Below are 17,118 nucleotides of genomic sequence, written 5' to 3'. Positions count from 1 at the left end.
GGAAAATTCAGGGGGAGCCTCAGATTGTTCTTGAGAAGCGTTAAAGAATTTGCTTCTAAAATGAAGAAGCAGTCTGCAGTGAAACTCTTCAATGTATAGTGCTTTGGAGAAAAGGCAATGTGGGGCACCAGCTTTCAGTAAGCCAAAATTCTAATGATGGATAAGATCCATTACTGCCCCTTTAGTTTAAATAGTTAAAAGAAGTTTATTTGAAGTACTTGATCATGAAAGAATAAATAATATACATTCGTTTTCTTAAACATTTTTGAGTCTACGATCCCTATCTTTGTATTCTTACGTTTTTTGTAGAAAGTTAAACTGAGTTATACACAATTGATTCCCAAAGGATGGAGGTTTAGAAGAAGGGCTGTAAAAAACTTACAGGAATCATTGTATATTTTGTTCGTTGTCATTAATAGTAGGGTGGGGAATTGTAGTGAGCCCTTGTACAAAATTGAAGGGGAAGGGTCTTGAAATTCTAAAGCTCATTAACTAAGCTTTCAGGCTGACATAGTTGGATACAACCCTAAGTCATTCTCAAAGTTAACCCATAAAAATCAGTGCAGTTAGTCAAGTTTACGCATTTCACTCTGCTCTGAGTGTGTTGAGTTGGATAGAACCCATATGCTACTTGATACTTTCAGGTATTCTCTGTATTTGATGAGGACAGATTTTCAGAATAGTTGGAATATTCTCACATTACTAATGAATTTGATATCACACAGTTTTAACATAGGCTCACAAAAGTACTGCGAACTAACAGCAAATGTGAACATGTAAATTAAAAAAACAGACAAACAAGGCGTATGATACCAAAATGAGATGAAGACTTGGCTTCCCTTAATTTGGAGTTTGAATTCACATTAGTTAAGGGTCAACAAGTTTGGGTTTACCTACACATATAAAACTTTGTTTTTCCAGATTATCCTTAGTTTTGATGTAACAGTTTTGGTATTGAGTTTCTGTTTATGTAGAGGTTTTGTTTAATAGAAAACAAAACTGGCTCTAAACGTTTTAGGCACCAATTATATCCATATTTAGGTTTTTTTAAAAGTGAACCTATTCTACTGAGAGCATGAAAGAAGAATAGAGTTCTTAACTCACATTTCAATCTCTCCTATAGAAAGACCCCAATACTTTTCATTTATCATTGTTACTCCTATTGTAAAATGCCTTAAAATCTTTCGGTGTTTCTGTTGGTTAAATTTTCAAATTACTCTTTTTTTAGACAAAGATGGATTCCCCTCAGGAGCACCAGCAGTAAGTGTGCTTTATTACATTCCTTACATTTCTCAGAAGTATTCACACTGCTCTATTGCAGTTCTTGATGTGAATCAAGCCTAGTGAGATGCAGTACCTTTCAAGCTTTGCTTTTTCAACTATTGTCTGGTTTGAGGTATGAGTCACCAGAGAGCTTCACCTGACTTTTTTTTTAAAAAAAATTAAAGCTGGCTACATCAGTTGAATGGATTCTTTCTTGGTCCACTCCTGTAATTTATGACGTCACTTGTCACGTGGTTTGAGAAGTTTAGAGGCTGCTGTTGTATCAAAACCAAAGTTCCATATATCCACTGTCTTGCTTGCCAATAGCAAGACCCCCCCCCCCCACCCAGTCCAGTGTGCACCAGAACATTGCTTCTCCTTTCCTTCCTCATTTTGACCATTGAGAGGTTATTTTCTGTCCTTTTGAATTCGGCTTCTTTGGCCAGTGCTTTTGCTGGCTTCGTGTGCTGTTGTTACTGCCTCCTGCAAAAGCCCATAGGGAAGGGGGAGAGATTATATCCTTTATTCACTCCACAGAGAACTTGGGGAGTGGGTGGAGGGAGTTCAAAGGCAGTAGCAGTGAGGAGCTGCTTGAAATGCTCTTATCAGGATAGACAAGCTGTGGCTATAGGGCTGCATTCAACTCCTAGCCTAATTTTAAAAGGCCTCTGCAAGCAATCAGTTCAGACCCCTGGCAAGAGTGATCTGCCTCTCTCCTAGCAGTCTGTTGTACAAAGTAGAAAAGAGAGAAGTGGTGGCTTTGGCCCCATCTACTGCAGGTATACCACCATCAATAGATTAGTTCAGAGGCAATGCAACTCTCAACAGAAAAAATAGTTTCCCACTCCATACTATTCTGATCTTATAGTTTTGTATACTTCCTTATAGTGAACTTTCTAAATGTTCTATAGAAGGGCTTAATTTCTTTTACTTCTTTCTCTCTTTTTTAAAAAAAAAAAACAACTCAAAACTTCTAGCCCAATGCAAAAGGGTCAGAGCCTGCAGCACCTGAAGAGGAAGATGATGACGAAGTGGCACCTCCAGTTATCGCCCCACGACCAGATCATACAAAATCAGTGAGTCGTTTTATTTCACCTAATAGTTTCTGTCCATAACTTAACCAGTCTGCAGATACCTGCCTTTTGTTGTTCAGTTCTTCCACTCTCGTTCCATCTCTTATCAATACTGCCCACTTGAGTTTCCTATTAGAGCGGGCGACTGGCTTTTACTTTGAAACAGCATTACTTGTGCAGTGAGAGCTTGGCTTGAATAGTTGTTTCTGAGTTTGAAAAGAATGCTTTAGTAGTTGTATACAAGGAAATGTTACTGTAATTTCCAAAATTGTTTAGGAAAGTTCTTATCTACCATACTCCATTTAGAGCTTAGTTCTATAAAGGATTCATACAACTGTATGCTACTGTAATATACAGTAGTCAGTTGGGTCAGTTGTTGTAATTAAGTCCCTAATGCTACAAAAACCTATAGCTATTCATATCAGCCTATAGGCTGTAGTAGCTGTGGAGCCACATTGACTAAAAGGATAGCCATAAATCTTTCATGAGAGATGTTAAGTATTTGTGGCAGTTTCAACTTGAAAAGAGATTTGTTAACAGTAATATAATGGCTTTATAATTATGATATTTCCTTGCAGATTTATACGCGATCTGTAATAGATCCCATCCCAGCACCTTCTGGTGACACGGGTGACACAGTTGCTAAATCAGCAGATAAGCAGAAGAAGAAAGTTAAGATGTCAGATGAAGAAATCACGGAAAAGCTGCGTAAGTTGAAATTCTAAGTCAGCACTTTACTAGGGGTATGATTAGCCCAAAGTCATATGTACTGAGTATTCTGTATGGTGAGTCAGCCATTGACCCTTCTAGTCACACACTGTATTTAACCTTATTTTGACAACTTTTCACCCCTTTGTAGGAATTGTGAGCAGATTCTCTTGAAAAGAGGCATTGTGTGAATGGTGTGAGCATTGTTATTGCTAGCTAGCAATCCAGGAGCTGAGGAAATGCTGAAGCAGGAACTTATAGCTGATGCATTGTTAAGGAGCATATCCTGTGTTTGCACTGTTCTCACATTATTTTTCTCAGGAAGCAAACACTTTTGTATGAATAGACCTATATAGGTACAGCTCTTCCTATCTAGGATAGGGACAAGATATGACAGTGTTTTAGAAAGTAATAAAAAAGTGGCTGTCTGTACTACGTTGAAAACTGCTTTTACTATCCAAAATACTCATATTATGTTGTCTTTTGAAAGTGTGAATATTTAATGGAAAGGCTTTTATCAATATTTTGTTACACTACATTTGGTAGCTGCTTAGAGCAGTGTCTTGAGATGATCATGAAGAGTCTTCGTCTGTTTAAAATGATAACTTGCGTGAAGTGGTTTGATTTGTGAGAATAGTTGTGGGATTTTATAGAAGTTTCAGCATTTCAATAATCTTCTAGGCATGTATATGTTGCTCATAGTAATTCTATTGTCATCAGTATAGTAAGCAAAAACTGACTTCCGAATGCTCGTAATTACATCTGCTAATCATAATGAAGCAACATATGCCATGAGTTATATGTACAATTGAGGTTCTTGTAAAGGTTTAGATCACTGCTACATCATTGAAGAAGATAAAATGGTGTGGATCTTAACTTTCCTTCTGTGAACGGAACACTTTGCATTCATGGAACAAGGTTTTCCTGCTTCCTCCTTCCTTCTGTTGCCTCCTGTACCCTCCTGAAAGTTTGCTCCTGAGGTTTGGCGTGTCCTTGAGATATGATGTGGGATATGGGATGGCTCAGGAGGCATCAGGTTGAAAAGGGAGTTGATGAAAATCCTCACCCCCTTTAATTGAACAGAGGAACAACTTAGGAACTGAATCAGTGTTGACTGTTTTATTGATTGAAATGTTATGTATTAGCTTTCCAACGAAAGTCAATAGTGCATCTTAGTTGGTTTATAATACTCCACATGGAATTTTCTTTTTAGGAACTATTGTGAGTATAGGAGATCCCAAGAAAAAATATACAAGATACGAAAAAATAGGACAGGGGTGAGTACTGACTATGAAATGAGTTAGTGGAAGTACCATTTTCTTTGTCTTATTTGGCATTTGGTTTCTGTTTACAAAACCAGAAGTATCAACAATAGATTAGTATACATAATAACAACAACCAGATGCAAACCTCCAGCAGAAGTGGAAATTTTGAAACAATTATTTTGAGTGCTTTGCTACTTACCCTTTACTTTATGGGATGAGGAGGAACATTTGAAAAAGAATTCCAGTCAGCTTGCCATTTATTTGTTGTCTATCTTTGGACTGTTACTGGGGCAATGAAGTATGGAATTAACTTATCTTAAGCATCAGTTATCTGACTAGTAGTCTATAGATAATGCAAACTGCTCCGTTAAAAGGAAGGTCTTGCTTTTCCTATTCCTTATTTTACAGTGGAACCTCGGGTCGCGGACATAATCCGTGTCGGAGGCACGTCCGCAACCTGCAGCGTTCACATCCTGAAGTGCCGCGTCTGCACTGGTGCTGGTGCGATTTGGCGCTTCTGCGCATGCGCAAAGTGCAATTTAGCGCTTCTGTGCATGCGCGAGCAGCGAAACCCAGAAGTAACCTGTTCCGGTACTTCCGGGTTTCCTGTGGTCCATAACCCGAAAACACATAACGTAAAGCGTCTGTAACATGAGGTATGACTGTATAGGCATTGATCTTATTCTGTTGACTTTTTTTAACCTAGAACTGGAATAAAAACAAAGTACAGCGAAAGTTAGTGCAGCCTCTTTACCTGTTCATGCACGTATGCATTAGAGATGTGAATGTTAATACAATTGTGTATTTTCTTTTCATAGGGCTTCGGGTACAGTTTTCATTGCCATTGATGTAGCAACAGGACAGGAGGTAGGAACAATATACCTTCTACCACCTTTGAATTTTCTTCTTAGAGTGGTCAAATCAAATGTTACTGTGCTTTGGTTTGTTTGGTTTTTTTTTAAAAAAGACTCATCTCCCAATAGTGAATTCCTCATAGCTGTGTGCAGAAGTAACTGCTTTGTACTGTAGAATCAGATGATAAATTTTAAAATAAATCGAATGCATGGAATTGGTTCTAAATCAGCCTTCGGCACCAAGTGGCTTCCAAATCTTCTGAACTACAACTCACATCATCCCTGAATGCTGTCTAGGACTGGTGGGGTTATGGTCCATAACATCTGGAGGGCACCACATTTGGGAAGCCTGTTCCAAATTCCAAAAGGAAGTTAAGTTGTTAATTAAACTCCTATGTTTTTATCATAGAAAGCTGCTTCTGTTTAAAGAGTTAAATTATAATTTATAATTTGTTATGCTGCCTTCATTTGTGACTATGATGTTTGTGAGAGCTGCCCCTTTCTCAAGTTTGTGGGAGAGCTAGCACTTTCTTTTTTCTTTTGCAATAGAGCCTTATCTGTCACTGTTAGTTCATAATTAGCAAGAACTGAAATAATGACTTTTAAAATGTGAGTTTCTTGAAAATAAATGTGAATCAAAATTGGTGTCAACTACTGTAGACCCCATTTTTGGGGTGAGAAAAAATGGACACACACCACTATACCTCTTTTTTGGCTGCCTGGTGCCCTTGTTTCAGATTCCAACTATAAGAGCTAATTTTAGTACTGGGCCCATTACACATCATAGATACTTCCTTTCTTCCAAATATTACACTTCCAACCACAGCATTACATATTATCAGGCTTAATTGTGTAGTCTTGTTGCTGTTGTTTTTATTTCATTCTTCTGAATAATAATAATAATAATAATAATAATAATAATAATTTATTATTTATACCCCGCCCATCTGGCTGAGTTTTCCCCAGCCACTCTGGGCGGCTCCCAATCAGTGTTAAAAACCGTACAGCATTACATATTAAAAACTTCCCTGAACAGGGCTGCCTTAAGATGTCTTCTGAACGTCAGGTAATTCTTTATCTCTTGGACATCTGATGGGAGGGCGTTCCACAGGGCGGGCGCCGCTACCGAGAAGGCCCTCTGTCTGGTTCCCTGTAGCCTCACTTCTCGCAATGAGGGAACCGCCAGAAGGCCCTCGGCGCTGGATCTCAGAGTCCGGGCTGAACGATGGGGGTGGAGACGCTCCTTCAGGTATACAGGACTGAGGCCGTTTAGGGCTTTCAAGGTCAGCACCAACACTTTGAATCGTGCTCGGAAACGTACTGGGAGCCAATGCAGATCTCTCAGAACCGGTGTTATGTGGTCCCGGCGGCCACTCCCAGTCACCAGTCTCGCTGCCGCATTCTGGATTAATTGCAGTTTCCGGGTCACCTTCAAAGGTAGCCCCATGTAGAGCGCGTTGCAGTAGTCCAAGCGTGAGATAACTAGAGCATGCACCACTCTGGCGAGACAGTCCGCGGGGAGGTAGGGTCTTAGCCTGCGTACCAGGTGGAGCTGGTAGACAGCTGCCCTGGACACAGAGTTAATCTGCGCCTCCATGGACAGCCGTGAGTCCAAAATGACTCCCAGGCTGCGCACCTGGTCCTTCAGGGGCACAGTTACCCCATTCAGGACCAGGGAATCCTCCACACCTGCCCGCCTCCTGTCCCCCAAAAACAGTACTTCTGTCTTGTCAGGATTCAACCTCAATCTGTTAGCCGCCATCCAACCTCCAACCGCCTCCAGGCACTCACACAGGACCTTCACCGCCTTCACTGGTTCTGATTTAAAGGAGAGGTAGAACTACTTTATGTTCACCCCTGCACATTCTTGGCTCTCGTAGTTTCAGACTTTGTTGTTAGTGAACATTTCTTTTGCTGCCAAAATGTCCTGCCAACTTTTGTCTGTGAGGATTATGTTAGTTCTTTGGATCAGTTGATCTGTCAACGGCAACCAAATGGTTGTCTCAGGAAAAGGAGTGTAAAGAAACTACCCATTTGCCTTTTTATTGTAACATTAGAAAATGTTAATACTACAATTGTCTTTCTTTGAATATAAACTTCTGTTGAATCCCCTTTTACCCTTTTAGGTTGCTATTAAACAGATAAATCTTCAGAAACAACCCAAGAAGGAGTTAATTATCAATGAGATCCTGGTAATGAAAGAGTTGAAGAACCCAAACATAGTCAACTTTTTGGACAGGTAACAAAACACATGCCATAGCAGCTAGAAAGTTTGGATGTGAAAACCCAAGTACAACACCTTACTAGGTTGTGAAGTTCACATCCTTGGGCAAATCGCTTTTGCCTTTTTTCTATCTCTTGCAAATTTTGAGAGACCAGGGTGCTTCTCTGAGTCTTTGGAAGAAGGGTGGGATAAATATGCAATACATAGTAGACTAGCCTCTCTCCTGAGGTACAGTTCATATTTAAATATCTGATACTTCTATAATATAGCCTGAAATAACTCCTTATTCCCATATCATTTGTTGTCATAAGTCAGGTTATCAGTTCAGCCTCTTAAGAATTCCAGATAATAGAGGCATTTTATATATTAATAACTTCATGGATGTACCAGACCTATATTTTGTAGACAAGGGAAGTGTCTGATACAAGACTGATGTTCCTGGAAACATGCACACAGACCTTCCTGCTGCAAATATTGCTTCAATTTTGGATCTTTTCCATATACAGTGGAACCTTGGTTGGCAAACACTTTGGAAGTCGAACGTTTCGGCTTTTGAACGCTGGCCACCCGGAAGTGAATGCTTCCATTTTCGAACGTGCCTTGGAAGTCAAACGGCTTCTGAGGTGTGTTTCTCCATTTGTTAAATGGATTTTACCAACTGGCAATTGAGCCTCGGTTGTTGAATGTTTCAGAGGTTGAACGGTCTTCCAGAACGGATTAGGTTCGACAACTGAGGTGTCACTATATTTTTTCTGGTCTTTCCAACTATTCTGCATTTTGTTTTTCATCATTTAGTTTTTGGTTTGGATAGCCTGATACCTTCAAGTGAAGGGCTGATTATAAATAGTTTCAATAAATATTTTTGTATATTTTCTGTGATGTAAATCACATTGAGATTGTGTTGTACATGGTGATACATAAAGTTGTATTAATAGTAATAATTATTTTGTCTCAATAATTTGTTATGTTTGAACTTAATCAATTTCTGCCTTCAGTTTCCTAATGGAAGACGAATTGTTTGTCATAATGGAATATCTGGCTGGTGGATCCCTCACAGATGTTGTTACGGAGACTTGCATGGATGAGGCACAGATTGCCGCTGTCTGTCGAGAGGTAGGTGATTGATTGAAGAAAGAGAAAATTTGCTTCCCTTAGCTAATTGACTTTTATTATAATTGCATTTACATTACTGAGGCAGGTTTATCAAGGCTGGGAGCTGGAAGCCTGTAGCCCAGCATTTGGGTTTGAGCCTTGTGAAGTAGCAGTGGCCATGCAAGTCTTTTCATCTTCTGAGATACAAACCACAACATTTTAAGAGTACACACTATCTAGTTTTCACTGAGGTGGCATCCCTGTATCTAGTCTGTACCAGTTCAGACCGCGGGAGGGCTTACATAATGAAATGCTCTTCACAGAAGAAAAAGATTTGAATACATATATAACAGTGTTGGAGAAGAGCAGCTGCTGATTCGGTTGTAGGGATTTAACTCATACTGGATGCAGAAGCACTCTCCATAAAAACAGTTTGATGATGATTCTGGTGGAGGCAGCTATGGTTAGGTTACTGTTGTGAGATTAATGAACTGCAAAAACTACGAAGAAGGTTCAGCAGAGATTTCAGCTGGCGATTAGTTCTTCCATCTTTTTAAAGAAGAGAATGACTAAGCAAAGTGGCAAATGGCACAATTGACAAAAGTTAACCAAGTGTATTGGATAAAGAGAAGGAAGACAGCATAAACCAAGTTTTGAGATAGAGGGTGCTTCATTACACATTATTTTATAGACCACTGGAAAGGCACCGTATTTTTCTGTACTATGAACATGCTTCCTTCTGAAGTAAGCGTATGAAAGACCTTTCACTGAAAGACAGTGGATTGACCTTAATTATGTCAATGTTTATTAATGGTTTTGTTTGATGTTTTTAGCTGGAAACTCTTTTGATATTAAAAAAGAGTGAAGATTTATATCATGGATATATTGTGTGTATTAAACTTGTTAAGATTGTAAATATGGAACATAATTTTTAAAATTGCTAGACTATACAAATCATTTGTTACCTGGTGAGTAAATAATAGTTTGAGGTTACTAAACTGTCTCTAGCCAATGTGAATTTTGAACATGTCTAGACAATATCCCTTCCATTGTTTCCATACAGTGTTTGCAGGCATTGGAATTCCTACATGCCAATCAGGTTATCCACAGAGATATTAAAAGTGACAATGTACTATTGGGAATGGATGGATCAGTTAAACTGAGTAAGTGCATGTCAGTTACTTCCAAACATGAAATATGTGGCTGAACAGTTGGGTGGTGTTACTTTGCACATACGTTTTGCAGCAAAATTCACTGGTATGATTTTTAGTGTAATAGCTGCAGTGCCAAATATAATTCTGGGCTCAACAAATCTTTGCCACTAGAGTGGCTATGTGGCTGAGAAGACAGGGGGAATATATTATTTGGAAGCCACATAAATATTTTTGCATGTATAGATCAGATTGCAGTATAAAGTACGTTATAAGCCAACTTCATAACCCATGGTTTGAAATTGGCTTGTTTTGAAACTGACACAATGGACTGATTCACACATAATGTTAAACCATGGTTTAGTGCCACATGCATGAGCTTACACACGCCTTCCTCCACCCAATGCCCACAATATGGTTTTGGAAGTATTTAATTGCATTTTCATGGACTCCTGGCTTCTTGTGTCATTTAGATAAGAGTAAAAGCTGTAGATGCTATGGCAGAGTACCTGTTTGCCTTTAAACTAAACAACAGATTCCATTTATAAATGTAAAGCAGCTTACCATTACAGTCTGCATTGTTTAGCACATGGGTAGGCAAACTAAGGCCCTGGGGCCGGATCCGGCCCAATTGCCTTCTAAATCCGGCCCGTGGATGGTCTGGGAATCAGCGTGTTTTTACATGAGTAGAATGTGTCCATTTATTAAAAAAGCATCTTTGGGGTATTTGTGGGGCATAGGAATTCATTCATATCCCCCCCCCCAAAAAAAAAATGGTCTGGCCCCCCACAAGGTCTGAGGGACAGTGGACCGGCTCCCTGCTGAAAAAGTTTGCTGACCCCTGGTTTTGCACACACTCTGCAAGTTTGCATTTTTTTAAACCAGCAGATGGCAGTCTTGATTAGACTAACCTTGAAATTGTTCAGTTGGCCAGAGTCCTCAGTAGCATTCTTCTCTTCCGCTTCAGTTTAAAATTAGATTTGAGTACAAAAGCTAAGGCTCAAGGTTGGGATAATTAAGAAACCAGAAGTACAGAATATTAAATACGGCAACAGCTGCCTTGAGTAATTTTAACTCGTGCGCTGCAATAATAGATTAGTAAAACAAATATGCTGTATCATAGATTTATGAGCTTAGTCAATAACTCCACAGATTCCATTAAAATTGTGTCTTATAAGTTTAAAACTTCACTGAGGGTGGGGGCTTGCACTAAAATGAGATCCTTTTTTCACAAGTCCCATGTCTTTTGCGATAGTTGATCATTTGAGCTCTGAATTCCTTCACTGCATCGTGTTGCAGCAGCAGCAGAAAGAACATGGCTGGGCTGAATGTGCAATAGTGTGAGGTATAAATAAGATGGTAAATCTATGAAGTGGTAGAATGAGCCAAACCATTTCTCACTGCAGGTGTGTGCGGAGGTTACGTTTGTGAGTGTCCTGCTTTGTGAAGGTTCCTGCCAAGTACAAAACTAGCACACATGGAGTGGTCTGGGCTAGAACCTGTCTTCTAGGTTGTTGCTACTGTGTCTTTAATGTATTAGGCTTTAAAAGAAAAAAAAATGCAGGGGGTTATTTCAAATATGGAATCTGCTACCCACAATTTAAAGTAGTACAGTCCACTCTACCACCTCATTCTGCTACATGTGTTTTAATAAGTGGTAGAATGAACTGCACCACTGTTGGTGGTGGATTCCGTTGCTAAAAGGATGCCTTCGGTGGGGGTGTGTGTTGAAGGAGCATCGTGTGGGCACTGAGACACCTGTAGCTTTTTCTGGAAGCATAATTGGATAACAGGGATACACCCAAAGTGTAGGACTTACTACTAATTTAACTTTCCAATAACTGCACTCTTTTCTTCTTTTTTTGTAGCTGATTTTGGTTTCTGTGCACAGATTACTCCAGAACAGAGCAAACGTAGTACTATGGTTGGAACACCTTATTGGATGGCTCCTGAAGTGGTCACACGAAAGGCCTATGGCCCCAAAGTGGATATCTGGTCTCTGGGTATCATGGCTATTGAAATGGTCGAAGGCGAGCCCCCATATCTCAATGAAAACCCTTTGAGGGTAAGGCATAAGTTTTCAAGATACTCTCGATTCCCTGCAACATAGCAAAACACAGTAAAACCCCACAAATTTTGAATGATTTTTCAGGTCCTTTTCAGTTCTGATTTAAACTCAGGTGCTCATACAACCACATTTTTTGTTTTTCATAATGCCAATGTTTGTTTGTTTGTTTGTTCTTGCAGGCATTATATTTAATAGCAACAAACGGCACTCCAGAATTGCAGAACCCAGAGAAATTGTCCCCAATATTTCGTGACTTTCTAAATAGTTGTTTGGAAATGGATGTAGAGAAAAGAGGGTCAGCAAAAGAACTGTTACAGGTAAAGCTGCTGGTATCTTGCAAATGGCATCAGTTGTAGACGGTGCTTTCTGTTGACAAGTCAAGCTACTCTAAAGGAAGACTGATATATGATCAACAAATTCAGAAAAAAATGGGATAGAACGGGGAACATAAAGGTAAAAAAGAATGGTTGAATTCCACATTATGCTAATACAGTGGTTCTGTCAGCACAAGCATTCTCTCTTTGCCAGGTGGAAGAGTCTTCCTTCTCCTTGCCCTGTTGCATTGTTCTGGGGGTTCTCCTGACTCTTATAGAGTACATTGGGAGAAGGGAAGGAGTCCTGTTGGGCCAGCAGGAGGCTTTTAACTGGCTTCTGCTAGTGCACCGGGATAGCTGAATCCAACCTAGTATCTTTGCACATCTTAAAATTTTATTAGTAGATTTATATGACCACTCATCAATGCATGTTCCCTGGACAACTTTTAAAAAGAAAGGAGTAGTAGTAGTAGTAGTAGTAGTAGTAATGATAATAAATTGCAAATGATTGACTAAGGATTCAGCTAAGTTTTACTCAGAGTAGACCTGTTGAAGACAATAACCATTGGTAAGTTAATTTTAATAGCTCTACTCTGAGTAAGACTTAGCTGAATACCACCCACTAATACTGATCATATTTCAGTATGACCTAAGCACAGTGGTAACCTATCTCCCGGGTCATCTCTCCTTTGCATTGTTTGCTAAGTGTATGACTCAAAATGCTGCTGCTGGAGTTTCCTTTTAAGTGTTCTTTCATTAAAAGGTTGTTTCTTTTCTTTTCTGATAGCATCCTTTCCTGAAACTGGCCAAACCTTTGTCAAGCTTGACGCCGTTGATCCTAGCAGCCAAAGAAGCAATGAAGAGTAACCGTTAGCATTGCTGCTGTGGCCTTCATCATTTTTGTTTTATTTTTGTTTTTAAAGTTTTTCATAATATATAAATTGTTGCTCTTGTTAGGGAGGTTGAAAGTCTGCAAAAGGGAAAAAAAAAATCTCTCACCTGGAAGACACAAGAGAAGAAAAAATGGTGGTGGTAGTAGTGAGCTCTTCTGGAAGAAGTTGTGAACTGAATCACTGGCCTTTTCACCACTTTTGCAGACAACTCCGATGTATTTTCCTATGCCTGGGAGGTGTTTTTTTTAATGACTTTGCTGTACCCAGATCCCATTCATTGTGCTCTGTTGGGCACTTTCAATACTTGAACAACAGATTCAAGCTTTTGGAGGGAGGCATTACTTTGATCTGCTGACCCCCCCCCTCCATTTGTCAGTCATTCAAAATATTGCAACATCTGAGTTACTAAAAGGCAGATATGGTAGAAATGTGAAAATTCCTTTTATTCACCTATCTCTTAGCATACAATTTAGTTATAACTGTATTGTAGCATTAACTACCCAGCTACCTAAGAACTGTAGTTTTTTCCCCAATGACTGTTCTTTAAGACAGAAGAACATGAGTAGAGGGGAAGAAGAAGGTTCAGCAACGTCTGATACATAATTTTGTTGCATGGACTTTTTAACATAAGGGAAAGATGCCTCTGAATTTAGGAGATTGAATACATGTGGGGAAGAGGAAAAAAGTGTTGCTTTTCTTTTCTTGGTTAATGCTCAAACCATCCCGTGGGCTCGGGGAGAGAACTCCATCCCTGTGACTTGTCTTCCATTCCTTCCTTGCCTGTGTAGGCTTGTTGGTAACATTTTAAAGGGATGTCTTGAAAGTGTGTGGTTTTATAGCAAAGTGTTGTATCCATGTTCTGACTTGGGCTTTGGGCTTTATGCTGGTGCCTTCTGAATTTTTAAATTGCTCTTCTTTGTCTTAAGTACCTTTTGTATATGTTGTACATTTCCCCTCCAAAGCAACTTTGGAGCTGTCAGGATTAAGTATTAGAGCTCTCTTCCTTTTTATATGTATAAAAATGTATATCTTCACCATTTCTACTAACAAAGACCCAGCAGATTTTCAAAAATAGAAGATCCAAGACTTTTTGTATAATTCAGCCAACTGAATCTTCTGAACACCAAAAGTGCTATTCTGTGGAGACAAACAATTGGAGATGGCAAAGTAGTCTAGATTCAACATTATTTGAATTGGCTTGTGAGTGGCTGCAGAACCTTGCCTTCTCATGGTTCTCTTGAAAGACTTACCAACTGTTATGGCTGAAGACAAACACAAGATAAAGTGCCTCCCTAAATGAAAGAAAGTAATTGGAGCTGTAGAGGAATTGAAGTTCTGGTTGAGGTGGTCAGGTGCACCGTGGGGATTCTTCAGTCACATCAGCCTTCTAGAAGCACTGTGTTTTATGTGCAGCTCTTTATCAAGAATTGCCAAGTGATGTGCCAAACAGTAACATAACAGACTTACTAATTTGGTGCTATAGCTTTGTCGCATTCCTACGTGGTATTCTTGGGAGAACATTTTAAAACCCTAGCTTAAGAGGCAGCCTTTAATGCCTTTAATGCCTGATGGTCAATGAAAAGCCTGTTTCTTACCTGTGAACAATATTAATATGTGTTGACATAAGGGCTTAATTTCTGCTGGGTTTTATGAACAGGTTTGCAAAATTCTGGGTTCTGAGTCATTGCATCACAAAGGGCTCCATTCCCTCAGATCTTGGAGCTTCTTGCACCCTGCTCTGTACCAACAAATGCCTTATTAATGCTGATGAAAGCAGTGCCATACTCCAGTCCTGTGTCCTATGAGAAGTATTAATTTGAAAACTGTAACAAAGCAGCCCAGTTGCTTTCAGAGCATTTTGAATGTGTTTTGGTTTAGTCCAAGAAATGTGGTGTCCTGGTCTGAGTGGTATTTTAGGTGGTGTTCTTCCTCTGGCCATAACTTGCAATACAGTTACTATAAAGTATAGAATAGCCATGCTCTTAAATTTGGTTTATGTGAGTCAAACAAAGAGATTTAAAGGGTTCTCTACAGTTACCTTTTCTTACCTTTGAGCTGTCGTCTGTTGCTGGCAATGGAATATGTGGAACCCATGACTCCTGCTGTGAGATAAGTGTATGTTGGTGTTTTTATGGTAGCAATTAAAGGTAACACTTCTGAAATAAACAAAAAGCAGCATTTACTGATTTTTAATGTGATTAAAAATTATCTTAAATGAGTAGTTGACTGCCTCATCATGAGGATTCTCAAATCCTCCTTTAAAAGTTGCTTACAATTTGGGTTGGCTCAGGACTTGCTGAAGCAGGACCCACTGGCAACTCTTGTGCCAGTCATGATCATGAGTACTATCACAGCATGTCAGCATGGGTGCTCTTAAGTATAGCAGCTTTGTACTACAGCAGTGTGTTCATCTAATTTCCCTGTCCACTATTGAAATAAAGGGTTAAACTGAATGGGAACTCTGTGTTTACTGAGAGCCATCAGGAAGTTCCTGATTATTGTGCAGCAATGCATGTGGTTTGTATGGTACAAGGACTGAACATGTATTGCCAGTGTCTTAAAGCTTGGTTTAGAAGTGGAAAAGTGGCAGTCTTTTTCTCCCCGTCCCCTCTAATGTCTGGTTTGAATGTTCAAGATTGTATCTTCTGGGCACGGAAGTCTAGCTTATCAGCACAGGAGTAAGAACACTCAGCATAAAATTGCATAGGCTATTGACTCCTAACTGCGCTTCCTGTTAAAGATGCCTTAACCAAATATCCAGGCACCAATGTGAGTAAATATTGATCGATTCACATAGTTACTCATAGCTTACTCACACAGTCATCTTAGATTAGATGTTAAGCTGTTCAAACAGTATCCTGAATACTCCAGCATCGTACCAGATCCCAGTTCAATGCATTGCTGTTTTGTAGAGTTTGAAATGGTCGTAGCTGAGCATGTATTGAAGTGTTCAGGGCAACCACTTCATAGCTTCAATATTCAGTCTGGGCTTACAAAAAATGCCCCCCCCCCCCAAGTTCTTGGCTGAATCAGTCTTTGAGTGTTGGGCATGTTTGCAATGGCACGTTATGGTTATTGGTGTGAATCTACAAGGAGGAGAGAAGGATAGAGAAGGGTATCTCATTCCATGAAAGCAGGCTTACCTGGAATGAGGAGTTCCCAATTCTGCCCCCCCCCCAGCAAAAAAATCCAGTTGAAATAGACACAAATAAGTTTAGCATTTGCTGGTTTGAATGGAGACATTAACAACTTGAGAATATAACTGATTAACTCAAGCAATCACCATATGTGTTCTCTGGAGTAGTTTGGAGTCAATTAAACTCTGCTGTTAAGAGTTACAGAATTTCTTTGTCTTCATAGCTGGAATTAAGTACATCTTCTTGAAATTGTTTCCTTCTCTTTGTTCCCTTTCTCTCACTTCATCAGATGGAAATGAAAGTAGTGCAAGCTTTCAGGTTTTTCCCCCTGTCTCCAGATTTTGTTGCCTTTTGTTTAATTTAATCCCATTCTGTTATTTAATTGTTACTGCAATATTAACTACTGTATTTGACTATGTTTAATGACTTTGTTCTTTCAGGGCTAGAAATAAACATTTCTAAAATGCTTGATGGTTCTCATTCTCTCTCCCACCCTCCCCCAATAGAGAGGCTTACTTGAGTTAATAGGGACAATTTTTGTTTCGTACTATATAGTGTGATGGTTCATTTGATGTAGACTTGCAGCTTAGTTATCATTTGTCTTCAAAGCTTTTGTAACACCCAGCGAGCAGCTGCAACTTTTCCGTACTGAGCACTGTTTTCAAAGCAATTCTGTAAAAACAGCCATGAACATTTCGCTCCATGTTTTTTGTGCTGTTTAGGTTTGTTATACAAGTTGATGGATCAAATTGGTTCTTAGACATCTGTATAAAAAGCCCTTAATGGATACTTTATGGAGATGAATTTTAGCCATCTGTTTGGCGAACTTAGATATTTTGCAGATGTGCTTAAAATTATAACTTGATTACAGTGTTTTGTACATGATCCTATTGTTAAGGTTCACAGAGTCAACCACACACCTTTGCCTCTGGATACTGTCAGTTTTGTTAAGAATCAGGAGTGTCCATTGTATCTAGTACCCTGGGACCAGCTCAAGATGTCAGAAATTACCCCAGGCCTGCTTAGACTTTTGTCCCCTTTCTGGATTTACACTGGATAGGTCTGAAACCCAACAC

The 17,118-nt window shown here is 39.4% G+C and overlaps 1 protein-coding gene across 2 annotated transcripts in view; it reads left to right on the top strand.

The window, feature by feature from the left end:
- Positions 1–16,508, top strand: part of PAK2 (p21 (RAC1) activated kinase 2) — a 41,672-nt gene extending 25,164 nt beyond the window's left edge. For both annotated transcript variants that reach the window (XM_083741888.1, XM_083741889.1), the window contains 11 exons: positions 1,229–1,260; positions 2,241–2,339; positions 2,915–3,044; positions 4,258–4,321; positions 5,128–5,176; positions 7,290–7,402; positions 8,383–8,500; positions 9,543–9,642; positions 11,499–11,695; positions 11,878–12,015; positions 12,800–16,508. In XM_083741888.1, the coding sequence (XP_083598014.1) occupies positions 1,229–1,260; positions 2,241–2,339; positions 2,915–3,044; positions 4,258–4,321; positions 5,128–5,176; positions 7,290–7,402; positions 8,383–8,500; positions 9,543–9,642; positions 11,499–11,695; positions 11,878–12,015; positions 12,800–12,886 (1,127 nt within the window). In that variant the 3' untranslated portion in view covers positions 12,887–16,508. The remainder of the gene's footprint in view (positions 1–1,228; positions 1,261–2,240; positions 2,340–2,914; positions 3,045–4,257; positions 4,322–5,127; positions 5,177–7,289; positions 7,403–8,382; positions 8,501–9,542; positions 9,643–11,498; positions 11,696–11,877; positions 12,016–12,799) is intronic.
- Positions 16,509–17,118: the final 610 nt, after the last annotated feature.

This window comes from Podarcis gaigeae (genome assembly GCF_964106915.1).
Source record: "Podarcis gaigeae genome assembly, chromosome: 5".
Taxonomy (NCBI): Eukaryota; Metazoa; Chordata; class Lepidosauria; order Squamata; family Lacertidae; genus Podarcis; species Podarcis gaigeae.
Note: the sequence above shows the minus strand (reverse complement) of the source record. Positions and strands in the feature narration are given on the sequence as shown.